At 37.8% G+C, this 27,987-nt stretch overlaps 2 protein-coding genes across 2 annotated transcripts; one reads left to right on the forward strand and one right to left on the reverse strand.

Annotated features, from left to right (window-relative positions):
• Positions 1 to 6,079: 6,079 nt before the first annotated feature.
• Positions 6,080 to 10,050, forward strand: LOC113096073 (adenosine monophosphate-protein transferase FICD). Its single transcript, XM_026261464.1, has 3 exons — positions 6,080 to 6,178; positions 6,694 to 7,029; positions 7,955 to 10,050. The coding sequence occupies exons 2-3, from the start codon at positions 6,759 to 6,761 to the stop codon at positions 9,031 to 9,033; spliced, it is 1,350 nt and encodes a 449-aa protein (XP_026117249.1). The 5' UTR covers positions 6,080 to 6,178; positions 6,694 to 6,758; the 3' UTR covers positions 9,034 to 10,050.
• Positions 10,051 to 10,671: 621 nt separating this feature from the next.
• LOC113096088 (squamous cell carcinoma antigen recognized by T-cells 3-like) lies at positions 10,672 to 27,023 on the reverse strand. Its single transcript, XM_026261480.1, has 19 exons — positions 26,781 to 27,023; positions 25,202 to 25,328; positions 24,725 to 24,829; positions 24,283 to 24,467; positions 23,964 to 24,069; positions 23,103 to 23,227; positions 21,809 to 21,964; positions 19,722 to 19,860; positions 18,999 to 19,106; positions 18,794 to 18,871; positions 18,650 to 18,708; positions 18,423 to 18,532; positions 17,608 to 17,720; positions 17,446 to 17,522; positions 17,069 to 17,237; positions 16,472 to 16,935; positions 15,607 to 15,759; positions 15,300 to 15,487; positions 10,672 to 12,637 (listed from the first exon to the last, which is right to left on the reverse strand). Exons 1-19 carry the CDS (start codon positions 26,976 to 26,978, stop codon positions 12,427 to 12,429), a joined length of 2,871 nt encoding a protein of 956 aa, XP_026117265.1. The 5' UTR covers positions 26,979 to 27,023; the 3' UTR covers positions 10,672 to 12,426.
• Positions 27,024 to 27,987: the final 964 nt, after the last annotated feature.

Genomic DNA, 27,987 nt, shown 5'->3' on the forward strand with positions numbered 1-27,987 from the left:
GGATGATTGTCTCTCTCTCTTGTCTGTGTTTGTGTTGATGTGGGTGGAGCCGCGATCACTGGGCTGATCAGCACTGCAATCAAGACTAATCAGTACCCAGGATAAGTGAATTATGAATTATGATGGTAGGATAAGTGCATTAAGAGTTTTTCCATTTTTTCTCTCTGTGACCCCTGTCTAGACATATATTCCACATCTCTGCATTCCATGGTAACCTCTCCCCATCTATCACTAGAAGCTTTAATTTGCGCTCTTATGAACTGTAAAAAACATACTCATGTAAGCTGATCACACCACGCATGCAAACTAGCATTTTAAATAATTAAGGGGGAGGTATGAGGAAGGTTTTGAATATGATTACTCAAAGTTTACAGTGATGATTGTTTTGGATTTATATTGTGCAATGTAATACAAGCAATAATGCATGATTCCCAGAAATTAGAAAGCCTGAGCCAGGAATGTTAGTGGTAATATGAATTAGAGATTCCTGAGAGCTGCCCGCTTTTTAGAGGAATGAGGCACACTGCTCTCAGATGCTGTGATTCATACACTCTAGTTCCACAGGTGGCACAGTCATGCTTTTTCAAGCTCTGCAACTCTCTAAAGTGAAACCGTTCTCAGAGTAATCTTCAAATAGTGACTCACGCATTCGTAACATCACAACTAGACTACTGGAATTCACTTTACTTTGTTCTATCTCAGTCTTCTCTCTCTCACTACAGCTAGTGCAAAACGCAGCAGCTAGACTCCTCACTGGGACACGCAAGTATGAGTCGATCACCCCTATCTTATTCAAACTCCATTGGCTACCTGTTAAATTTAGAATTGATTTAAAAATTGTACTTTTTGTACACTCCTTCTCGTACTTGAGATCCAGCGATCACTGCCTTCTCATCGTGCCTAGATCCAGGCTTAAAAAACAAGGTGACCGTGCTTTTGCGACTGCAGGCCCAAAACTTTGGAACAGTCTGCCTCTCTATATCAGAATGGCTCCTTCAGTTTCCATCTTCAAATCTTCTTTAAAAACTTTTTTTTTTCTCTTGCTTTTGATGCTCATTGATTCTGATACGATTACTGCTTTATTTTTTTCTTTTGTTTTCTTTTTTCAGTTGTTTCTTTTGTCCTGCAGTGCTCTGCATTTTATTCTCTGCTATGTACAGCACTTTGGTCAACCTTGGTTGTTTTAAATTGCTTTATAAATAAATATTGTATTGTATTGTATTGTATTTATGATCAAACCAGGGTGATTAGACAGGAATGGAGAAAAGAGGAAAGAAAGTATCATATGATTGCATCAAAGAGTGTTTGATTCACTATCAAAAACTGTTCCCTCGGTCCACATCAAATTCTAAATATAATCTGAATTTACTCCAGTGTCTCACATTTACCTGGTGCAACTTGGTGATTATTTATAAAAGGAAGCCCACTTTTTGTTTGTTTGATGTTGTTCCTCCTCGTCTCTTATTAGAGATTATCAATAATTAATAGCAGTTTATCATAGAATAGTCCCATCCTATTTTAAGCATGCCACTGTAAAGCCACTACTCAAAAACAAAAACAAATCTTGATCCAAAGTTAAATAATTACCATCCAATCTAATGTAACTTTATCAAAGGTTGTAAAGGTTTCTTATTCAACAGGAAAATAATAATGTTATTCTTGATTTTATCTTGATCATACAGAAAATAATAAATTTCTATAAATATCAGTCTGGCTTCAGACCTCAGTACAGAATCTGTATGCTAAATGTTTTAAATGACTTATTGTTGATTCCGCCAATTGTGCTGTTTTAATTTTGATGGACCTTAGTGCAGCATTTCACACTCTCGATCATGGCATTCTTTAAAACACTTACAGCAAATTGGGATTCAAGGACATGTTTTAGATTGGTTTGTATTATGTTTAAAGGATCAAACCTTCTCTTGTAGAGACTGGCAAATATTCATCATCTTGTGCACCAGTTTTGTATGGGGTTCCACAGGGCTCAATTTTGGGTCCTGATCTATTTTCTTTATACATGCTCCGTTGTATGCTATATTTAAGAGGCACAATGTTTCATACCGCTGTTACACAGATGATACTCTGTGTTATTTTCCCTTGCACCCAAAGGATGTCTCCAGTTTACAGTGTCTGTTTAATTTTGTCTGAGAGATGTGAAAGAGTGGATGTCTGCCCACTTCCTTCCATTAATGAGTCTTAATCTTTGGCTCGCCTGCTTCTACAGAGGTTTTGGCCAGTAAACTGGGACCTCAGAAATAGGCATTGCTTTTGACTCTGCTTTGACTTTTGATAAAGAGATCAATGCTGTGTTTAGAAGATGTTTTTATCAGCTAAAGAATATTGCAAAGGTGAAGTCATTCTTAACATCAAGAGGCATGGAGACTGTAATACATGCTTTTATTTCATCCAGATTAGATTAATGTAATGTATTGTACTTGGGTGTTCCACAGTCTCTATTGTCTCTTCTTCAACTTGTTCAAAATGCTCCCGCTTGATTGTGACTGGAACAATAAAGAGGGAAGATACTTGTATTTCACCAGTGTTGATCTCTCTCCACTGGCTCCAGTTAAATATCGTATCCATTTTAAAACGTTGTTTGTTTATAAGGGTTTCCATGGACTGGCTCCATGTTATATCTCAGATCTCCTTCTGTTCCAGTGTAATGCCTCTAGGGATCTTCGTTCAACTAGTAGTATTCAGTTGACTGTCTCAAGGACACGCTTGAAATTGAAAGGAGATCGTGCCCTTTCAGTTCAAGTTACCACCCCTAAGAACTGCACCAACATACGCTGATTTTAAGTCATTTCTTGAAACTTATTTATTTACTGGTGCTTATGGTCATAAGTAAGCACAGAGGCATAACTGTAGTGTAATATATGTCACCGTGTTCTATGTTAACTTTTGTATTTTGTTACATGTTTATATTCTATACAGCACTTTGGCCAACAGCAGTTGTTTTTAAATGTTCCCTATAAATAACTATGACTGACTGATTGACAGTACAAATTACACTAGAATGCATTATCATATGAAGTTATTGTATCAGTGTATACATGTGTTTTATGCGTCAAAAGCTTTTCACACTGAAAGAAATGTACTCAAAATCCACACATTTGTAGACAAGAATTAATATGTTAATGGTATATGTTATAGGGATGTGTTGTAGGGATATGTTTTAAGGATGATGTCATCCTCCAGATGATTTCCAAGATTTCCAAGATTTTAAATTAACAAATAAAGCAAGCGCTTTCATTTTGTTTATTAGTTTTATTTCCAGGGCAATACTGACCCCTAGTGTGAGAGAGCGGGAGAACATTAGAAATAAAAGGAAGCAAAACTCCTGAAAGTAAAAAACAAAAAGAAACAAAAGTGTTTCGGTAATAACATAATTTAAGGCATCATCTCCGCTCTTATATATATATATATATATATATATTATATATAATATATATAATATATATATATATATATATATATATATATATAATAATTATCGTTATACCTGTAATTATTAAATTGCAATATATTTTACATTAGCTTTGATGCATGTTTTTATTTTAATATATTTCAGTGTATTATTTTTGTAAAAATGTGTAAAGCAATTTGAGATACAGTATAACTTTTAAAGGCGTTCTAAAACATTCAGTTTTAAGTTATTATTATATATAACGTAACTAAATATATCTGCTCTTTAAAATGACTGTTAACTGATTCTAAGACCATTAATAAACAGTGGTGGACGAAGTACACAAATCAAGTACTTGAGTAAAAGTACAGATACATATGTTAAAATATTACTCCAGTAAAAGTAAAAGTACTCCTTTTTCAATTTTACTCAAGTGAAAGTACAAAAGTACTCAAGTTTTTATGTACTTAAGTAAAAAAGTACTGCAAGATAGATGTTTGCAATTTTATATAGGCTACTTAATTTAATTTTATATTAGCACATATTCTTTTTAATCCTACTGCTCAAAATACCTTGGATTTTTTCAAAATAACCACTATATGGAGTCAAGATATATTTTGTTGTTGATATGGACTACGCTGATGAGAGTAATGTTCACTGTGAAGCTTACACTGTGATGTACCTGAGAGAAAACAGAGATGACCATCTGATTTTCACCAGTAAGAAAAAGTATTTTAAAGTTTGTTGTTTTACAGAATATCAAAGTTACAGTAAAGACCAAAAGTTTGGACACACCTTCTCATTCAAAGAGTTTCCTTTATTTTCATGACTATGAAAATTGTAGAGTCTCACTCAAGGCATCAAGGGCTATTTGAGCAAGAAGGAGAGTGATGACCTGTCCTCCACAGTCACCGGACCTGAACCCAATCCAGATGGTTTAGGAGTGAGCTGGACCGCAGACTGAAGGCAAAAGAACCAACAAGTGCTACGCATCTCTCTGAGAACTCCTTCAAGACTGTTGGAAGACCATTTTAGGTGACTACCTCTTGAAGCTCATCGAGAGAATGCCAAGAGTGTGCAAAGCAGTAATCAAAGCAAAAAGGTGGCTTTTTTGAAGAACCTGCAATATGACATATTTTCAGTTGTTTCAACACTTTTTTGTTATGTATATAATTCAATATATATTCCACATGTGTTAATTCATAGTTTTGATGCCTTCAGTGTGAATCTACAATTTTCATAGTCATGAAAATAAAGAAAACTCTTTAAATGAGAAGGTGTGTCCAAACTTTTTGGTCTGTACTGTATATATGACATGATAATAAGGCCTGAAGTTAGGAAGAACATTTTACGGAAAAAAAATAATAAAAAAAATGTAAATCAAGATTAATGATTTTTTCCTTCTCAAAATCTTGTCTGTGGTTTAAAAACACCCCTGGCCAAACGGGGTGCATCTCTTCCCACTGATAATTACTGTAGTTAGCATGTTCTGAACATCACATCCTTTCTTTTCTAACCAGATGTAAACTAATTATATATATATATATATATATAATATATATATATATATATATATATTATATATATATATATATATAGGTGGCTGAATAAAAATATTTGGACATTATTTTATAAAAATTACATCAATTTAGCACCAACAAGCTTGTTAGCTAGACAGTTAGCATCAGCTAACAATATTTACTTATTTTCAGTACGATGAACATTCATGTCTGTCTACTCGTCTAGTTAATCCAAACAATATACATATGTATAACGTTACTGTCGATAAACAATATAAAAACAGACGTAACATAGGAATTTTAATAAAACGTTAACATTACGGCAGCGGGGAATTTGAAACGTGCACGAGTTATTGTATTTAATCTGTGTTATTTTATGGGTTTTTTGTTGTTGTTGTTTTTTACCTAGAATTGAGGTGTCTGCATCGTCTGCACTCGAGCATTTCAGTGGGCTTAAATAGATCACTCTTTACAACGGATTAGTTTCCAAACAACTGACAAGTTTTTGACCCTAAATATGATTTTCAGTTACAATAATTAATCCAAAATTTCGACATTAATAACTTACTTTTAGGCAACGTCAGACGCACGCGCGCTCACCAAGATCTCCCGGTTCTTACCTTCTGGTGACTCGCACTAAGGTTCATTTGAATCAGTGAGTGGTCGACTCCAGAACAGCTGCAATCGGATCATTCTAATTCCTAAACGAATCGTTTGGTGTGATTCGCGATCCGATTTAAAAGTTTATTTTGAAAAGATTCAGTTCGTTCATGATGAATCAGACACCGTTTCTGCGTGTCGGAGCACGTGATATTATAGGGAGTAACGATATGTTTTATGAAATGTAGTGAAGTAAAAAGTACGATTTTATGCTTTGGAATGTAGTGAAGTAAAAGTAAAAGTTGCTCAAAATAAAACTACTCCAGTAAAGTACAGATACTTGAAAAATGTACTTAAGTACAGTAACGAAGTAAAGCTACTCCGTTACTGTCCACCACTGTTAATAAATAACATTAAATATTAACAGAGCGTCTTGTCCAATCACGTAGTTCTACGATCTGAAAAATGTGTTGCTGCACGAGGGTGTGCAGCAAACATCTAACCAATCAGTAAGCCCATACCCAGGAAAATCAACCAATCAAAATCATCCTCGCGGCCATGTCAGTTTCACGGAAGTTGACGTTGCTAACGCCAGTGGAAACATCTCTAATCATAGCCATCATTTATAGTGATGATAACACATCATTAACCGGTAAGTAATGTCTGAAACTTTGCGTCTTGTTTTATAAAGTACGTAGTTTTCAGCCGGTTTTATGGTTTGTTGTTTTTGTTTTTCTGTAAAAACGCAATAATAATCTCATGACTCGTCATGAACTGCTATAATGTGATATTTCTGCTGTCAGCTGGACAAATATATTGTTCTGCAATATTACAAGTATTTACTTTGTGCGTTAAATATTAAAGTTATAATACTATTTCAATGCCAGTGTTTAAGCTATGGCATATGGGAGAGCTGTACGTCAAATACAGGTTGAGGTGTTTTCAAAGATTAAACGACTATGTTTGACCATTTTGCTCTTATCTTCAGATAATGGAACAACATGAGAGATGGTTAAAAATGTGGTGACAAATCACTTGATTTAAAACTGTTTCATAAACTGTCAAACCCCCAAGAGCCACCTGGCTCGCATTATAGACTGGAAAAAGATTATAATAAACCTCATTGAACAGTTTAATGCTTAACCTTCTTTTTTACGTTTCACACAGGTTTTCACAGAGTGTTTTGCAAGAATGTTGGAGACGTGGCCTGTGAAATCTGGAGCCCTTGATTGATGGCAGCTCTAGCGGTGTTCCGTCATGCCTGCAGCGGTCCTCTGCTCTGGGGCTGGGGACCCGTTCTGTTTGGTCTGCTGGGGTCTGTATTTGTTCTGCTGCTGCCTTTAGCAGGAATAGAGGATCAATGCTGTGCCACGCTGAAGGGTCTTGCTCTTCTGCGCTGCCAGCTGTGGGGTGGTGTCCAGCAGCCTGTCGTGCACACCACCAGCCTGACAGTCCCTTTCACTGCACTAGACCTCCTGCCACAGAAAGTCAAGCCCAGTAAAGGTACAGTTGAAGCTGCAGTTGACTTTGTGTTGCTCAGTGTCTTCTTTTTAAATTGGTTATTGCCTTTCTAAAGTGCATTCATTTATGCATGTTATTCTAAATGAAAACTTTTATACTTTATCATCTTATATCTTCATCTTGTCCTCCTGGGACCCAGACATAGAGTTTTGTCCTCTGTAGAGGACATTGTTTTAGCAAATTTCTCTGAGACCACATGGCCACGCTTTTAAGTCTGAATGCCCTGTTTCGAGCACATTCAGGGCTTATAACAAAGAATTGAAAGTTTAATCATGACAACACCTCCTCCTTGGTCTTTAAATGTGACAGACATTTACTATATGACTAAATTCAGCACTCTTATGGAAATATGATAATATTGTGAAATTATAATTTAAAACTGACAAATTTTCTTATGAATTCAAAGGAGAATATGGCTTTCTGTTGTGAAACATGCATCAATTTCATATATGTTTATCCTTTATAACAGACACTAGGACATTCTTCATTCATTCTTCATTCTTCTATGAAATATGAGATATTAAGTGAAAAAGTTTATTTTGTTATAATACTTTTTTTTTATTACATGTTGCCCAAAAAATACATGAATATGCAAATCAGAGACAATTAGTAGATGCGTTGATTTATAATAGGAAAACCCAGCCTTATGTCTCTCGTACAGTAGTACAGTTTGACTTATTCTCCTTAGTGGCCAAAGTTGGAATCATACTCATTAGATTATGCTCATTAAAGCTCATTGCAAACAGGTTTACATGCAATTTACTGTATCATTAATTTACATTAAACAGATAAAATTATGTCAAATAATTAAAAATGAAACTTACTTTCAAGCATTAATATATACCGAGTATGCATCTCCCAGCTGGAATGTCATAGAGTGAACCGCTGACCATCTGTTTGTTTACAGAGACTCAGCTGGAGGCAAAGGCAGCTCTCCAGCAGGCTTTGGAAATGAAGAAAAATGGCAAGAGGGAGAAGGCTCATAAGCTGCTCATCCACGCGCTCAACATGAACCCAGAGTTTGTGGAGGCGCTCACTGAATTGGGCACCATACTGGAGGAGGAAAAAGACGTTGTCCAAGCAGACCACCTGTACACCAAGGCCCTCGCCATCTCGCCCTGTAACGAGAAGGCTCTGGTGAGCAGGGATCGCACGCTGCCATTAGTAGAGGAAATAGATCAGCGCCATTTTGGGATCATTGATGGAAAGGTACGACGTCTCATGTCTATACCCAAAGGCAACTCTGCTTTGCGTCGAGTCATGGAGGAAACCTACTACCATCATATTTACCACACCGTAGCTATCGAGGGCAACACGCTCACTCTGTCCGAGATTCGCCATATTATTGAGACCAGATATGCTGTACCAGGAAAGAGTCTACAAGAACAGAACGAGGCCATTGGTGTCGATGTAGCCATGAAGTACATCAACACCACCCTGCTGTCCCGCGCTGGAGCAATCACTGTAAACGACATCTTGGAGATACACAGACGGGTACTAGGCTACACCGATCCCGTTGAAGCCGGGCGCTTCCGTGCCAGCCAGGTGTTCGTGGGACATCACATCCCACCGCACCCGCAGGACTTGGACAGGCACATGCAGGAGCTGGCGCAGTGGTTGAACTCGGAGGAAGCGCTGAATCTGCACCCGGTGGAGTTCGCAGCTCTCGCGCACTATAAACTGGTTTACGTGCATCCGTTCGTGGACGGGAACGGACGGACATCCCGACTGCTCATGAATTTAATCCTAATGCAAGCTAGTTATCCGCCGATCACCATTCGAAAAGAGCAGAGGGCGGAGTATTACACCGCCCTGGATACTGCCAATGAGGGTGATGTAAGGCCCTTTATTCGCTTTATCGCAAAATGCACAGAAATGACACTCGATACGCTCCTGATAGCCACAACCGAGCATGCAGTTGGGCTGCCTGATGCTAGTAATCATGCCTGTATTGATTGTAAACACACCATACCTGTGCATAGCTGATGGATGCATGTTCGTAGATGCAATACGTTTGCATGTGGTGTATATCGAAGTGCCATATCAGCCTCTGTAACGAATCACTCTCCAACTTTATACTGCTAGCATGGGACCTACATGGACTTATTGTGTATCCATTTTAAGTCTGTGCATTTACTGTGTAGCTATATCCATTACAGATCCTTTGTTTCTTATTTTGAAATGTAGACCATTCAAAATGTCCTTATTTGAGCCTCTACTTTGTTGTCAGTTTTAACTTTTCTTTTCCACTGAATGAACAGTATTAGGGCAGATCTTCAGATCCTTTAGCAACTAAATCCTTCTGCTTGTGAGTTAAAGATAATGTGTCTGTCTGTTGGGAACAGTATTCATACTCATACTTTTGTGATGTAAATCTCTATTCTTGGACTTTTTTTCTAGTCTCAAAAAGCAAGACCGAGTTAGTCTATTATGAAGTTTGCTTGTAAAAAGAACGGAGTGCAGTTCTTTAGTGATGATTTATGAGCGGAAGTATATGTTGTGAGCTCTACAGCTTGTTGGACACATTTCTCACTTTCAAGCTGGCAGGTTACAGCCAGGAAATGTCATGCTCAAAAATGAGTGTCTGCCAAACCCAGTTTGAGTAATAATTAACCTTTAGTAGTCAACCATTTTGTTTTGAATTTTGAGGTTCTTTAAAGTTTTGTTTAAAAGATAACTTTATTTTGAGATGTTACTTATATTTAAAATGTTAATAATAATAATAATATTCCATATGAAATGATTCTGATACATGATGCAAGGAACATTATAAATGCCTACAGCTGTTCAGAAGTTTATTTTGGAAGATGTATAATTGATTACAGGAGTGTTGAAAGGTTTTATTAAGAATAATGTTAGGGATTTTCATTTTATTTTTTTGATTGACATTTTGAGTTTGCCACTATTGTCAAGCACTTTAATCTATTTAAAGATAACTTTAAACTATTTTACTACTTGTAAAAGGTATTTTATTATTGTAATAAATTATTGTGCAACTTCTCATTTCCTTCTAGTATTTGGTGGATCTTTTCATATGAAGGATAATAAACAGTACTCACTGTTGTGAAATACAGAACACGTCTGCTATACCCTTGACAAAAGATCAAAACAATCCATTTAGGATGATATGAGACCCTGGAGCACAAAACCAGTCAAGTCGCTGGGGTATATTTGTAGCAATAGCCAAAAAACATTGTATGGGTCAAAGTTATAGTTTTTTCTTTTAAGCCAAAAATCATTAGGATATGAAGTAAAGATCATGTTCCCTTGAAGATATTCTGTAAATTTCCTACTGTAAATAAATTAAAACTTTGATTAGTAATATGCTTTGCTAAGAACTTCATTTGGACAACTTTAAAGCCGATATTCTCAATATTTCGTTTTTTTTTTTTTTTTTTTTTTTTGTGCCCTCAGATTGCATTTTTTAAAATAATTGTCTCGGACAAATATTGTCCTATCCTAACAAACCATACATCAATAGAAAGATTATTTATGCACCTATTATTATTATTATTATTATGCACAAAAATGTACGGTTATGACTGGTTTTTGTGGTCCAGGGTCACATATAGCTAAATACGGCTAAAACAAAATGAGATGTTAACACAAACATCACAAGTCCTATGTTTGACAACCACATACATTTAATTGCTTCATTAAACAATTCAGGCCTTAAAACAGAAAGGAAAACCATATGACAACATTTTTTTGAGCAACACAGGAAATACAACAGGAACATTATTAGAAATAATTATGAGTGCCTAAAGATGACACTGATCGTGGTAAATAAAAACGGCCAATCTATAATCAAACAACTGATATAGTAAACCAAGAGGAAAGTACGCAATTTACCACATGTATACCATGTTTTCGTTATTTTTAATGTTTGAACAAGACATTGCAACAGCACGTTTTTTTTTTCCTTTCCTTTTTTTTTTCTCAATCACTACTTTAGGCCACTGTGGTGATCAAACGCAAATATATAGAGCTAATTTTATTTTTTAGTTCAAAATATACAAACGTTTACAAAACCATGGCCAACCGTTGAGGGGCTGAGAACGAGTCAAACACAACCAAAAGAACAATGCAGGAGGGAACTGCCTAGTGTATGACACTGCAGTTAAAACAAACTATTAACAATTTAATAGTGGATGAACTACACAAGTCCATCATAGCCATCAAAACCAGTAAATAATACTAAAATCCAGGACATTTTAGATGAAATATGTTGTGTGTATATATACACACACACACAATACAGTATAGGATGGGTTCACAGATGAACTCATAGTGGAAGGTTCTAGCGATATACAGCTGCATAGATTATTCAACTTCAGGGAAGGTCCCAATTGGTTCCCCATGCTCCTTAGCCAGTCCTTCAGTTTGAATATGACCGCACAAACAATTGTGATCTAAGGTGGTAGATAAGCTAAAATTCTAGATCTAGACTGAATGTTGAATTGTATCTGATTGTGGAGCACAAGCTTTAACCTTCAGACCATTATTGAGCACACAAGGTAAGGCAGGTTTACAAGCCGTGTCAGCAACTAAGCAAGATTTAAAAGGGCAGTACTTGGAGAAAATACAAAATGCATGAAGAAAAAAAAAAACAAAAAAAAAACTAGAATCTACTAATTTCCAGGACAGGACAGTGCACAGCTTTTAATTAAAGCAATGCAGTCTAAGAAACACAAAAGTTAAACCTCTCACTTGCTTGTGTTGATAGCAAGGTGCTGGATTTTTTTTGCTGACGATCATCTATTACTCCATTTAGTCTTCATTTAGAGCTTTTTTGAAGACATTTATAACATAATTAGTTGTAAATCTAAACATGCGAGACTGTTTCAAATGGTCGTTGTACTGCAAATAAATTATTTATACAAGCAGTTCAGAGAATGTGTAAAATAAAGGTTTTGAACTTTATTTTTTTGTTGCCTTAGACAAGGCAGAGGTGCAGGACGCATCTACCGGTACATATTAACCACCCCAAAAGGGACCTACTGAGAAAAGAATCTGTGTTGAAACCTATTTTTTTAATACATCATGTATCTTCATATTAAATGTTCTTGCATATACCTTTTAAAACAATGATTCACATCGTTTTTTTTTTAACATCCTGTTAAAAAATACTTGCTGACAAAATCTGAAATCTGTCCCCCCAAATCCCTTTCGTTATTATTAAGAAATAAAGAAAACAATATAGCGCACATCTCCATGGTTGAGGTGTTAAAACAGTTTTACTATATATATTGGGAGTGGTCATGTATTTACAGAAAGTAGGCTAAATTAAAACGCTGTGCCTCTGCCAGAATTTGTAAGGACACAGCATGGCTTTCTGTCAAAAGGCAGGTATTCTTCTTGTGTTATTTGCATACGGTTTCATTTCTTGAGGAGCATCCTGGCAAAGTCCTCATTGGACAGAGACTTAGATTGAGTGTCAAGGCTTGCGGTTCCAGGTCCTCCGTGCACTCCATCTGTCACTGTGGTATGTGCTGCAGAAACGGTGCCATTCTCTGCTTTGGCATCTGGAGTACTCTGCCGGTACAGAGAGCGTGGGAGCAGAGAGATCTGGGTGCGTCCTTTCCCTCTTCTGAAAAGATATAAAAATGTGTAAACAGAAAGAATTGATGTGTTTCAGTTAAATAGGATTATGAAGAAAACAAAAAGAAAAACTGAGGATATTCTGACATTGTCATAAATTGATATATGATAGTAGGGCCTAAAAATGTAACCACACTTCAGAAAGTTTCAGCTCGCCCTGTGTGTTGTTTGAAGGAGCTGCAGGGGTGACATCACGTCACAGGGTCTCTCTATCTCTCTGTGTAGCGTATGTGGCCAGATGTGTTCTCAGGTACCAATTGATTTAACGTGAATTGGTACTCCGTGTATATATATATATTTTGTAATCAAAGTGGAAATCACTTTACAAAATAATGCTAACTAGCGTTCTAATTTTTTTGTATTCTATCGGTTTTATTTTCATTGGTTAGACTTAACACTAGCTTGCTCTTTTCTTTTTCTTTTCTTTTTCTATTCTATCTGTTCTTTTTATTTAATTTTTTTAAAGCCCTTGCTACGTGTACTGTCACTGTGTTAAGCTAACTGAGACTTGTTGCAGCACTTGTATATCATTGTAGCTTTGGATAAAATGACTAAATGTTACTTAACTGACTGCTTCACTTCCACTTTAAATAAACAAACAGTTGGGTAACCAGATGTGTATTAGTATATTGGATCCATGCAGTTGGTCTTAAAGGGATAGCAGTCTAATTTACCTGCTACTGTCCATCATTATTAATGTTAATCACTCACTACACATGATTTAATCGCTTGGATCTTTAATAAGAATCATGTTCAAGACTATGATACAGTGTTTTATTTATACACTTTATAAAATTTCTGTAATATTTCTTAAATTTTTAGTATTTTATTATATTTATGTTCTATTGTGTTTGTAATTTGCTTCTTTGCTTCACTTTTTAATAACAAAAATACAATAAAATAAAAGTAGCTATATCGAGATATATATTGTTATAAAATTGATCATACCGTGAAATAGGATTTTGAGTCTATTGCCCACCCCTAAATGACAACAGCCAACACTTTCACTTGAGTAAGTAGGTCTCTTGTCTGGCTTTAGTCTGTTGAATGGTGATTTAGCACTACGTTGTCACCTAGTTGGTGAGACGCAATGCTATTAAGCAGTGTTTCTTAATCCTGTTCCTCATGACCCCCCACTCTGCACATTTTGTACGTTTCTCATAAGCCCCTTTCACACTGCACGTCTGACCCGGCATATTGCCGGAACATTTCCAGGTCACCTTCTGTATGAATGCAAACACGTCCCGGGATTGATTCCGGCATTGTACCCGGGTCGGGGACCTAGTAACATTGGTTATGATTGTGAACAAAAGCCAGATCTAATGCCGTGTCGAAGTGATGACGCACGTTATCCCGTCACTCTTTTACTGGCTGTTTTAAAGGAAGATCAATGTTCGTGACAAAAAAATGTGCAAACTGTTTTGAAGGAAGATCAACGTTCGTGACAAAAAACATATTTGCAAACTGTAATGAAGCAGAGATCAGTTCATTCCTCACTTTCCGCGCTGACGCTGAGCTCGTTCGCTTGCTTCAGTGAAAGTATAACGTGCCTAACGTTTTCGAGCCGTACATTACACGTCACGCGCTGATGTCACGTGTCGTTACGGGATCTTTACGGGTTGTGCGTGAAAGCACGCACATATCCCAGGTTATCACTGGCAGTGTGAAAGTGCAAAATCTAGCGACCCAGGAACAATTGCCGGAACACTTTAACCGCGTATTTGCCGGAATGGCAGTGTAAAAGGGGCTTTATCAATTTAGAGGTTTGTTCTATTCGAATGCAAGTGCCCTGCAAAGTGGACTTCACAGGATATTCTGCTCTGATTCCGGTTCGAAAGGACTGTACATGTTAATTCAATGGGCATTTAAGTCTGCAAGATGTGAATTTAAATAGTATTTATTTACAGAGGTATATTGTGTCACACTTCTCTAGTAAGATTTGTCTGTGTGTGAAGACAGTGGCGTGGCACAAATCCATGAATAAATGTTCTGAAGTGAAATAAACTTCAAAGAGTAGAATGAATGGAACGGAATTTAATAAATAAATTGAATAAACTTCAACTACTGTTCAGTGCACTGATATCAGACTCATTCTGGATAATAAAGTTCACTATTAAATTGTTAAATGCCCTGCATCCATGACATATCTTTGTCACGTCATTACAAGTGTTTCATCACCACATTTGAGTGATCGTTGCAAAAAAATTGTATGTATATATTCTGTTAATGTATATTGCATTCTATATATAGTGCCAGTCAAAAGTTTGGACACATGAATGGAAGTGTGTCCAAACTTTTGATTGGTACTGTACTATAATGTACACACAAAGAATATCGCCGATATGTCTTTTTTTTTTACTCCCAAATAACTGTAAAACATATCGTTCGGGCTTTAATCATGAGCCACTTCATTCACACAGTATGCATTTTTATCTGATTAAATTGCAGCCTTTGATAACCACACTAAGCCTTACTGCAATTCAGATTTTATTTTGATTAATCATTCACCCATACATAATAGATACAATTTAAATAGTAAGGGTCAGCTGCAACCCCTTACATTCCCAAATCAAATTTACCACAAATTTCGACCACAACTGTCTTTCCTCTGGAGACACAGGTTTTCGTATTCAAAACCATCTAGTACTTACGCGCCCTGAGGTTGCCCTGGCATCGCTGCCCCCAGAAATCGATTTGGCACTCCTTTATCTTCCATCTTCCTGCTCGGGGGGTTGCTAATGGCAACAGAGAGTGTGAAGTTCTCCAACATGGTGCCGTCCATCTTCAGCACAGCTTGTGAAGCCTGTGCTTCATTCTCATATTCCACATACGCCAAACCCTACAGAGCACAAAATCGCATTAATTATAGCTGCACGATAATGGTTATACTGATAATCTTGCTGATAATGGTTATACTGGATAACTGTATATTTATGTTAATGACAGAGGACTACACACCTTGGGTTTGCCAGAACGGTTGGTGACCAGCCGAATGGCTTTCACTGTGCCATGCTGTTTACAGAGATCCTCCAGTGTCTCTTTAGTGCATGTGTACGGCAGGCCCGAGATAAAGATCTTGTGCTTCTCCATAGCTGTTTGGTACTTGAAAACCTAAGATAAATTATACAAATGATTAACATTAAAAAATGATAACCAATATACAAGAAATCTGCTAGAAATTGTGAACATCAGGGGACACTAAATACCAGGGGCCTGTTTCAGAAAGTAGGTTGCTGTATGTAAGATTGACACCGAGTGTTTGAACTAGGTATTGCAGTCCAAATTCAAAATATAAGAAGAGGGTTTTTTTTCCACCGGGCCTCTTCTACTCAGACTTGATACACACAAGTATGCCCGTGCCTCTGCACACACTCTACGATGCAGATTATTACGTCAATCATACCATAGCGGACCTTAGCAGACTTTCGCACGTGTAAAGTTTAACACAGGCTTTCTATTGTTTTTTCTTATCCTATCACAACAACAATCACAAAAAATATCCACGTTTTTCTGGAGGGACTGGAATTAAACTTGTATTGACTGAAGTATGCAGACATCTTTTTGTAAGGTGCTGTTGCCATGGTGAATTGTAATAGCCATTGATCATGGCTTTTCATAGTCGTGGTGCATGCGCTAAACTCAGAGTCAACCTACTCAAGTCGACTGAACTAACTCAGTTCAGCTGTTCTGAAACAGAGAAACTCAAGAGTTTCCCATCTCAGATTAAGTCAACTCAGAGTTCAAGTTTTAACTCCGAGTTGGTTGAACCTCTTTATTGCAACGGGCCCCTGGTCACAAATTGAGTCCTATGCATTCTAGATACCTTGAAGTCAGGATTCTTATTCTTGTCCACACAAGGAGACACATACATGGGCCGCCCATCCACATCCTGCCTGTCCAGTTTCAGTGCCTCGGGTACAGCCAGTCGGTCCTCAAACTGCACATAGCAATAGCCTCTAAACACACCTTTCATTGAAAACACTGGCCGCACCTGCTGTACAGTTCCACAACTCTGAAACAATGTTCGCAGCTTGCCCTCTGGGTCATCCAGATTAAAAGCCAAGTTACTGACAAATACACTATTTTCCTCTTTACGCTGCTCCTTTGATACATCCTGGGATTGTTGCGGTGCTTCAGATGATCGCTGCTGGTTCTTACGGAAACCAGGTGGCTCAGTTTTACGTGATGGAGCTCGTCGGCCGAAAAGTCCACTTTCTGTCTCCATGAGCTCCTCTGTGGCTGTGCTACCAAAGTTGTCCTCCCCTCTGAGCCTCTTGGACGGCAGCTCTGCACACATTTGATATCTCAGTACAGCTTATATCTAAACCACACTGTTAGCTTTTACAAATCGACATTTTGTATGAAAATGACTTGATTTTTTTTACACAACAGAATAGCATAAAAAGCTCTTCATCCATACCTGCATCCTCTCCCCATTCCTCATCATACTCGTCTTCAGCTTTCCGTTTATCCCCCGTTCTGTTTGCTTTCTGGCTCTTTTTTTGGCCTTTTTTATCTGCCTTGGCTTTCCTCCGGTGATCGACTTTCTCCTCCTCATGTCTGGCTTGGAGAGCCTCTTTTTCAGCCACCTGCAGAAACAGCATTCACACTGCTCAAAAACCACAGCAAAAGGACGTGTCTGCATGGCAAACTCACTGACAAATAAATTAAATATGATACATACAGCATAACTGCTCGCTAGTTGATACATTATTTCTGTTATTTTCATAAGGAAAGAGGATAAATAAAATTAAACTCATGCCAAGTATTTTAAAAAAAAGGCTAGTTAGGACATACTCTTGCTCTCTGATCATTGACTCTATTGATTTTAGTCTCGGTCTTTTGGACTGCAGCATCCCAGTCTTCCAGAGAGCCTGTGAGAGACAACACCCACGTAAAACCTTAAAAAGCTGGCAACCCATATAAACAGCAATCTATATAAGCATCATTTTTACTCACCCTCCACTCTTTCAAAGTTGAGCAGGACATCACAGACATGCTCAGGATAATCTGATGTACACTGTACAGCTCTGTGGAGAGCCTTCCTGCAGTGAGAAGCATCTCCATATGACCTGATCCACAAACATATAAAAAGAGTTACAACATGCAGCCTTTACATGGCGAGTTTAAAGGTAAAATTAAATCCAAATAATCCACCCTAACTTATTATTAATATGCATCACTCTGAAAAAACAAAACAAAATGCTTGTTTTCATAACATTTTATCAAAATGTATTAAGTTGCTTGACTCCTAAAACTGAATTGATTTTGTCCTGCTGATATAACCAAGATCAAATAACCAAGAAAAATGATATTAAGCAACAGCATTATTGCATAAAACCTCCTTCTGATCCAGTCAAATCCTGATGGGTAAACATTATCCCCACATTACTTGCTGAAAAATTAGCTTCACTCAAAAATACGTTAAACTATTGAAGTCAAATGTGTTGTGAATGCTGTTTCATGTCATCTTTAAAACATATTCATATAACACAATATTCAAAGGCTCCCCAATATAGATTAAGATATTTTTGGTATTTCTGATCTGATCCTGGTTGTGAACCACTAATTAAATATTGTTGGCACCCACCCACCCCACCCTTAAATTAACAGAATGTTTAAATCACAGCAGCATTCAAGCTGCATGAACTCCACAAGACTGTGTAAAACCTGCTAATCATGTTCTCCATCATCATAATTTAAGAATGATCCAAAAAGCATCAATGGAATTGAAAACATCTCAATGGTTACACAAACTGATGAAAACAACTGACCTTTCCAGGTTGTAATATTCCAGCCACATGTTGGCATGTTTTGCATTTCCTTTTGTCATGATGCTGTCCCACAGTTCACGGGCCTTCTGCATGTTCTTACAGTGTAAGGCCTGTTTAAAGCAAATCAAACACAAGCAGCACTGAAACAACTACAGACAGACTGTAATCAGCAGAACAACATTAGCTAATGGAGGATGGACAGATGCAACAGTTTAGGGTTTCCTCACCTCTATCCTTGCCCAGATCTGCATTATTGTGCAGGACAGATCTCCACTTTCACTGAACCCTGAGAAGTGAGATAGTAGTTACATGTGCCCTTTTTACTACAAGTGTGCGCTCTCATACCTCATAAAAACAGACAGGATACTCACTCTCTTCTACATCCTGTTTCAGGTAGTCAAGGGAGCGTGCAAAAGCTGCCCGCAGCTCATCCAATTCCCTGCTCCATTCTGCAATAATCAACAAATCCATCAATAATAAATCATCAAATTTACTCATATGATATCAGCAGCCAAAACTTTGAGAATGTTAGAGCAGATTAGTAATAAGACAGAAAAAAAAGGTATATGATCTTACCTTTGCTGAAATCAACACGTCTCCTCAGGTAGTCCAAAAAAGATTGCCAGATTTCTACATAATCAGTCGCCTGGATGAATCCTGCGTTCAGGGCCTTTTCAAAAACATCTGAGAAAAAATAAATTGTAATGCTTGTAAAATGTCAATTCTTGTGTGTTAAAATCATATGTTCCATTCCTGAAAAAAAATTATTGAATTCATAAACTGAATCAATATTGCTAACAGTGTTTTCATATTTTTTGACCATTAACCATGACTGCTATTCATTCATACCACGTACTCGTCCAACCATTTTATTAGGAACATTGGTTCAACCACTTGTTTATGCAAATATCTAATCAGCCAATCAGACAGCCAACTCCACGTCCATCCCCTTATGACCACACGGTACCCGTCTTATGATGGCTACTTCCAAGATAATACTACATGTCACAAAGAATGGGAGATTTGCATTATGGATGTGCAGCTGACAAATCTGCAGCAAATGCGTGATGCTATCAGGTCAGCATGGACCAAAATCTCTGAGGAATGTTTCCAGCAACTGGAACATCTGCCACAAGAAATGAAGGCAGCTGAACCAGGTACTAGCAAGATATTGCAAATAAAGAGGCCGGTGAGTGTAGGATTTTCAAAGACTTCACAAAAATGTCCAACCATCATTGCGATTAGCATAACTAGAATAAAATGTTTTAATTCCTTGATACCCCCCCCCCCCCATTTCACCTGTCACTGTTTGATGGTCAGCTCCATGCCTCTCTAGAGCCAAAAGATAGCTCTTCCACAGGCCCATGGTCCAGGGACAGTTCCTGACGGCTCGCTCATGAGCAGATAACACTAGGTCTTTAATCTTCAACTGACGATCCTGTGGCATGACAGAAAAAACTATTATAAGTCACATAATCATTTGTGCATTTTTTTCAAACATTAAATTCACCTAAACATTCTGAATAGTTGAATACTACGGTTCAAAAGCTGGCTTGAACAGGTCAGAACATCAGAAATATGGAACATGTTTCAGACAGATGCAGAGGAAATGAGAATAACTATACTATGTTGTTCTAAAAACATGTCTGCACCCTCAGGTTTCCAATTAATTAGGGAAGGAAATCGTTATCTTGATTAAATCAAACAGCTGAATGGAAAGAGATTGCCACAGCTCTTCTTGTTTGTTTACCTACTAAAGGACTTTTCATATTAAATTCAAAAACAGCAGATGGCCTGCTTACAGCAAAATGTAAACAAATATACATCCGGATGAATCACAAGCAAATTCACACCAGGTACAACCAAACCAAGTAAAAAAGATTATATATTTTTATAATAAATAGCAGCATTAATATCTTTTCACAGACCTTTTCACACCAGCAATACTGATGTGAAATACACAGATGCACATATACAAATATATAAAAGAGCAACTTTTTGATGAAAGGTCTAATAAAATAGAATACTCTTTCCCAGTTTGAATAAATCCATAGGAATCCATTTCTGTCTTGAATAAACAGGCCTCGAGAAAGACAGAAGCATAAGGTCATAGGCTATTTTACAGTCTTTTTGTCTTCTGCACCAAAGCCACTGAACGTGCTTCAGAAAGTGCAAGTGTGAGTGTGTGATGAGTAGTCCATAATTATTATAATCCACCTCCAAATCTAGCACTGCAGTTCTGCTGACAACGTCATTTACAAGCACATCTGTTGCTCAAACATTACATGTAACATCGAGCTAAAGGAGACACTGAGCAGGGAATCGCTCCGCCATTGTAAGAAAAATTTAATTACAGCCACCATAAATCTGTCTGTGGGAAACTGCCTTACATCAATAATCATTCAGCAAAATCTACAAATGGGATAAATGCATAAAATCTCTGCTTTGCACAACTTACGCCAACTCAACATCTGCTCACTGCCCTTCAAAATGACTATCAAAGACTGAATGATGATATTTGCTGAAGAATGAATCATGGTTGCATTGTTCTTTAAAGCATACCAAGTTTGTTAGTAGGGATGAGCAATTGGAGTGCTAAAGTATGACAGATAAAACTAGCCAAATACTCTAGCTGAATAGGTGATGAACAGATGTTAGTTAACAGAATAAAATGTTCATTCTTTCCTATGGAAACTGATCCAACACTCGATCCTAAAGTGGTGCAGGCCATCAGTTACATAGGAGGCTTTAGATAAAATACAGCACTTTGCAAAACCAAGTAATAGCCCCCTATATCCATTAGGCAAAGCAGCTCCGTGACTCACAGTGTTTGGTGCATAAAATTTAGTTAAGCATCTCAATTTAATCACCTAAGAGACTACAAGCATGAAGGCTCGATTTAATTACTTCACACATCCATATCTGCCAGGAATTCAACTGCCTGAATGGGCTCCACCAACACACTCTAGCACATAGACCTTAATGCAGAGTTCATTAAATTCAGTCAGTGAATCAGAAAGCACAAATGGATTGCAGCTTTGGCTGCTAATATGGGGAGGTGTCATTCTCTCCACTTCTCGCTCTCATTTTTCTCTCCCTACACACCTCCCACCATCTCTCTTTCTGCCTCGTTAACTCGCCGTTTTCCTCCCTCTCCCTCGCTCCATCTGGTGAGGTGCTGGCTCTTCTAATATGTTCCCAGCTGCAACTACACTGCTGCGCATTTGTGGCTTGTGCATCTCATTACCATCCTATTAAAGCAATTAATGTGTTTCTGAATAAACGGAGGGAGGAGTGGGATTGGCACATGTGTGGATCATTCAGTTTGTGAGAAGTGCACAGTGCTGTTTTGTAAAAGCAGACAAGTGCTTACGCGAGTCGCTCACCAGATATGCGGTGTATTTGATCCACAGGTCCGGCACAAGGCAATTTTCTGCCAGCGCCCGCTCAAAAATGATCTGGACACGCGCTGGATCTCCTTCCTTTATTTCAAAATCTATGTAGGCTTGATACTCTGCCAGCTTCGGAGGTTCAGAGACCAGCTAGAAATTTTAAAAAAAGAACAGCGTTAGAAAGCTCAAATGAGAAACAACATTTTGAACGTAACAGGGAAAAAAAGTCATACAGAATATTATATTACATATTACAGATATTACATCTGTTGTAATGAAAAGAGTGCAGGAGCACTTATTATTGTGGAGTTTAATTTGTGGCTGGGTAATTTAAGTGCCACATGGGCAACACAGCTGAACTAACAACAGCCATGTCTTTCAGCAATTCAGACTATTCGTGAAGTACAGTGTAATTCAATGCGCTATTAAAAATCACTTCTTTCCAGGAACATGGGCACAGGCTTCGCTTTTTTTATAGCAACCTCCTCAGGTTGAATTTGTTCTCTGATTTCAGTTCTTCCTGTTATTAGAGTGAATTATTAATATGAAAATATGCAGCTTAAATAACAGAATCTAAGTGTTAATTTCTGGGAACTGCTTTACTGCCACACAAACAGGGTCGCTGTATTTGTCAGGCTGAAGTCTACAAGCTTGACTACAAGCTTTAAAGTCAGCATTCGATACATATACTCATTTTGTTTCTCTAATGTGCCAAATGTCCAAGAAAAACAGGATATTCAAAGAGGGAAAAAAGGTAGAGCAGTTGATTTTGTCCATCAGGAATCAATTAAATAGTGAAAAGTGTGTGGATTTTGCAGTCAACTGTGAAGGATTTCTGCCATCACCAAATGGTTAAGCAGCCTTAGTGATATCAGCCAAAAAGGAAGTGGGTTCAGAAATGGTTTAATTCTTTAATGTTTTTTGAAAGACCAAGAAGAAAATGAAGAAATAAGGAAACAAAAAAGACCAGGAATGTGTAATAAAGTAAACAATTTAGATTTCATTGACATTTTTACTGAATAGCTGCTGATGAGCATATGCTTGTGTACAAAAAGCTTTCATTGCCACAGTTGTTTTATTTTATCAGATTCTCTAAATGACACTTGTGTAGACTATTTTGGCTTCAAGCAGGCTACTGCTATAAAATATTTTTAAATCACTTTCACAATCACCATCTTTACCATCACAGCTGCTGCCAGAGACATCATTTCACTTCACAAATTATAACAGAAACCTCAAATCAGAAAACCAAATGATCTCTACAGCAGTGAGACAAGTGTGCAGTTACCAAAGCCTCCTCGAAAGGTTTGCATTTCCCCAACTGTTGTAGGGCACGTCTGTAGTGGTGTGTGACCATCTCAGGTACGCCATCTTCAGCCCAATCAGAGTATTCTGCATATGTTCCCTCCATATCTACAGAACACAATATCAACACAAAAAGATCAGAAATCTTACTAAACATTTTCTGTTGCAGGGACACACTGCGTTTGTTCTGTTTCAAAGATGTCTTCCTGTTACTACTGCATTTCTCACCTATGTCATCACTACAAGGTAACTTTCTGACAAAGAAAAAAGGCTATATAAACATGAGCCATGCTGTATGAAAACCTAATCGGTGATCTGGCTCTCATAGCTGAGAGGAATGTGATCAGAGCATTCTCCTCTGCATCTCTGGTGCCAAAACCAGCCGGCAATAGAGAAGCTGAAAAAAAAAACCTGCTCACAAAACCAGACCATCTGGCTATCTGCAGGCTGCTCCTGTCTCTCCTGTCTCCAGCCTGTGTTACATTGTCTGGCAGTGCTGGTGTCTTCTTGACAGGACATATATTACTTGGCTTTCAGAATTTCACATGACAGTAAACCACATGCAACAATCAATATTTTTTGTAACTTAAGTCTAAATCAACCGCATCTGACCAGATTTCAGTTCGGTCTAGACATTGTTGGGAGTTTATTTTATTTCTGCCAAATTGCGCAATCTCATAGTCATAGTCTAAATTCTTTTGGCATCAGTTCTCCTGACCCTTTTTGTCGGTGGACACAAGTTTTTCCGAATATTTATTCCAACACTGAAAAAAAGAAGAAAAAAAAAAGAATGGGAAAGTGGAGGACTGAAGGAGCAAAACAAGAGAAACAGAACGGATCTCACCCATCAGAGGTACAGCTAGCTGCCGCCTGAAGAGAGTGTGTATGCGTTCCAGCTGAGAATTCAACAACTCTTGCTGCTCCTGTGATGGAGCGCTGCCAGGAGGAGGCTTAAAGATAGAGAGAAGGGGTTAAAACACCCATACAAGACAAAACTAAACAATGCAATCATTTAAGAGATTTATTTAACATCCAAAGACGTACTTCTTATTACTATTCATGTGATATTTCATTTAAAGTATATCAGCTTGGCTATTTTTATAACAATTTAATGTCATACTGATATTCTGTATTAAGTCTGAGTAGAAACCCAGAGTAAATACCTGTACTGTGGACAGAATAACAATCTCAAACTCCCTGTAGGCCTCCCAGATTGAAGCTCCTTTAGTCATGTGTAATCCCACAGCAGTCAGCGCCCTCTCAAAGATGGAGCGCACCCGCTCAATGCCTCCCTGGGCGCCCATTCCCCCGATGGAGTACTGTACGTATTCCAGCCAGATCTCTGGACCTGTGGAGGAGTTTACCAGTATCTTTTTTTAATATCCCAGCACAGGATTACCTCAAAACAATCCATTTTACAATTAAACAGCAATTACATGCTATTTCTCAAATCATTGATGGTAACAGATGTAGAATTTAAGTAACAGTGTTTTACAGTTAGCTCAAACATTTAATCTATTATTACACTTAGAAAACAATAACAAATTTGACCAAATCTAAGTTTCAAAGAAGTGAAAAATAGGAATACATTTAAGCCACACTTACAGACGTAATCCTTGACAGCCCTCTCAAACAGCTCGTACACTTTCTCACGGTCTGATTCGTCTTCTGTTATGCGAATTTCATCCTTCAGCCAATCCAGCCAAATCTCTGTTCCACCAAACAAATCAGTCAAACAATTAGGTCACACAATACCCATATCACCACATCATAAAATCTCTCCACTCCTTTTGATTATCTTCTCATTATCATGTCCAGTAAATTCATTAGAATCATTATAACCATTCAAATTTTCCTTTAGGGCTGCTGCAAAAAATCCTGTTCCTGCAGATCAACTTTCCTGAAAAGTGATGGGTTCTTAAACCTCAAGAACTAATCAAAAAATAGCCTGGACTCTAAAAGCATTTAATGTTCTTTTACATTATATCATAATATGCACCACTCTCAGTTGCAATATCAGAGAAAATCCAGCTAATGCAAAACGAGAGAACAGAAGAGCGAAACAAATTAAGGATGTCCCACCTTCAGTGAGAGGAAAGAGTTCGCTCATCTTCTGCCTGGCCTTGCGCAGTCTGTGAAGCTTCCCTTCTTGCCGCAGGAGTTTGATAAGGTCAACATGGCAGTTGTAGTCAAACACGTTGATTGACAGCTGTAGAAATGCACATGGGTTGCTGACATTAGCTTTATCATATTCACTTTGTATTCGCAAAATATTACAACTGAATTGATTCACCAAGTATCTCGTAGAAGTGCGCCAACTATAGTTTAACATCAGGAAACATGCTAAACTCATTCAGCATCAATAAGTCAATGTGAGATTACACTGTTTGATGCAAAAAGCAAAATCAAGAACCATACAAGCAAAATATCACATGATTGCAATGGTTCTGGAAGTATGCAAGGTATGAACTAAATCCTTCTAAACAACATTACTCCTATTCAAATTACTCCCAAACATTTAACAAACTATACATTTGGATGGGAGGATGGCTTCATCTGGACAAGGCGGGCATTCACTGTAGTCTAGCACGCAAGAGTTGGAGACACTGGAACAGCGTCACTACCCACAGAGAGAGAGACTTCGTGGGACCTAAAAACATTGGAATAAATCAGATAATGCCTATCAATGTGACTTCTTGTAATTTATCTACTGAATTCTGCAGGTAACAATTGTTACTTTAATCTCTGCTTTCTTATGTATTGGAGTTGAACACAAACTAGCTGGTGGTTTAGAGATCGGACACACTTAGTTTAGATTACAGCTGCTGCATGACTGTGGTTGTACAGAAAACATCTGTGACTTTAGTTGTCAGGAATTTTTTGAACTGAACAATACAATGCATGCAAATCCACAGAGACAGAACCAAACCTGTGCATTAATCATAGAGAATCACAGATAAAGCTGTCACTCTTGCTGGAATAAAACATCTTAAACCAGTCTAAGCAGTTTTTTGATCACCTAGCTAAATGTCCAAGTTTTAAATGCTGGCTGGGAAACCTGCCAACATGGCGGAGAGGGTGATATCGAGGGGAGGGACTCTGTATCCTGAAAAGTCTCACCCCTGAAAGTCTTTTGCAACTGCATGTGGTCTGTATCCTAAAACTAATGTGTTATAAACCCGATTCAAATCTAAAGACATAACAGGAACGAACATGTGCGTCTGTTGCTTAAAGCTGCTCCACATGAACCTCCATGGCGTCACCACGCGTCATCAAAACACTCCAAACTTTATTATTGTTTAATTCACATAAATTCTTAAGACATACACGGTCACAACGCAACATAAACACAGCTGGGTCTGCATTTAGGTGAAAAACATAAGTAAAAAGGCGAAATGAAAGGGCAGTTACTTTGAGGATTAAGACGCAAGTCTTCGCTAGCTCGCTTAAGCCTTTGCTAGCCACATTCCCCAGGAACACAGCTATGCATTTCTAAATTGTATAACCCCTGGCCATGTGTTTGGTCGGTTAAGCATGTAGGAGCGCTCTAATAAACGGGCTCTACCAAATATATGAAGAGAAAATTCCCTGCAGAGTCGTTCGTGCTGTGTTTCGAGAGCTGCGTATGTTTCGAGAGTCGTTAGCCTCATTCATTCCTCACCTGTTCCTCCAGCCTCTGGATCTCCGCTTCATTCTCCCGCTCGTCCTCGGACGTATCCTCTTCATCTTCCTCCTCGGAATGCTCGACTCCCATCCCTTCTTCTTCTTCCTCTTCTGACTCCATCTCTCGTTCCATGCCCTCAGCCTCCTCTTCGATATCTGGCAACAACGTCTGTTCTTCGTTACCCGTCGCCGCCATGTTGACTACTATCTGCCTGGAAACAAGGGCAGGGCTCGCGCACACACAACACACGAGCACGCGCGAAAAAACAGGAGGACTCATGCAAGTCAGAAGGCGGGTCTCGCCAAAAAAAAAAAAAAAACCGGGGGCGCGTCCCAACTACAAGCATTGGCTGCTGTCAGTTTGGCATTTTTACCTGTGGTCTCTTTCAGAGATAATTTCTGTAGTGGTTTGGAAATCTCTCATTCTTAATATCTGCATTAAAATGTTCACGCTTTTGTCCAAGGCAGCAGTAATAACATATAAACAATGACATTCCGAAACATAGCCTACACATTTCAAATGCATAGACGTAAAATATTCAATATTACTCAGTGACAGTGTTGGGGAGTAACTAGTTAACGTAACGGAAATACGTAATTTAATTACAAAATAAATTAAATGTAATACTAGCTATTAAACTATTTCTTATGATTTAAAATGATCTCAAAAAAGTAAAAGAGGTGCTAAAGTCTGATTTTGCCATGGCGTGCTTTAAAATTAAATTATACTCCTCAAGTGATGAATTAGTCTGACAGTAGTCAGTGTTGAGTACTGTAAGGTTAACCCTGCCTGCTTTAAAGGTTTTACAATTATTAACTGTTGAACACATTTTTTTTAAAGAAATGTATTCTAATCTAAGTATTCAAAAAGTAATTAAATGTAATCAGTTACATTACTTTTAATAAAGTAATTAAGTATTTACACTACTTATTGCAATTTAAACATTAACTTGTTATACGGTGAATTCGCTCCCCCTGCTGATTTAGTTCTGTCAGTTACATGTAAACCGCAATAACAGCAAATATGCAACATACGCATATTGTATGCAAATATGGACTTCATATGATTTATAAAGCACTATGACTTAGAAAATGCAGGGAGAAACGCCCAATGTTTAGGTACAATGTTTAGAGTGTAGTACTAGGGCTTAATGTTTGTTTGGGCAAAACTGGTGAAATCAATTAAAAACCTGTGTGCATTGAAA

The sequence above is a fragment of the Carassius auratus genome, unplaced genomic scaffold (genome assembly GCF_003368295.1).
Source record: "Carassius auratus strain Wakin unplaced genomic scaffold, ASM336829v1 scaf_tig00215868, whole genome shotgun sequence".
Taxonomy (NCBI): domain Eukaryota; kingdom Metazoa; phylum Chordata; class Actinopteri; order Cypriniformes; family Cyprinidae; genus Carassius; species Carassius auratus.

Coding starts and splice junctions, on each gene's coding strand:
- LOC113096073 (XM_026261464.1), top strand. CDS start 6,759: ATGGCAGCTCTAGCGGTGTTCCGTCATGCCTGCAGCGGTCCTCTGCTC. Junction 7,030..7,954: donor GAAAGTCAAGCCCAGTAAAG/GTACAGTTGAAG, acceptor GTTTGTTTACAG/AGACTCAGCTGGAGGCAAAG.
- LOC113096088 (XM_026261480.1), bottom strand. CDS start 26,978: ATGGCGGCGACGGGTAACGAAGAACAGACGTTGTTGCCAGATATCGAA. Junction 18,872..18,998: donor ACGTGTTGATTTCAGCAAAG/GTAAGATCATAT, acceptor TGATTATTGCAG/AATGGAGCAGGGAATTGGAT. Junction 17,523..17,607: donor CAACTTTGAAAGAGTGGAGG/GTGAGTAAAAAT, acceptor TGTCTCTCACAG/GCTCTCTGGAAGACTGGGAT.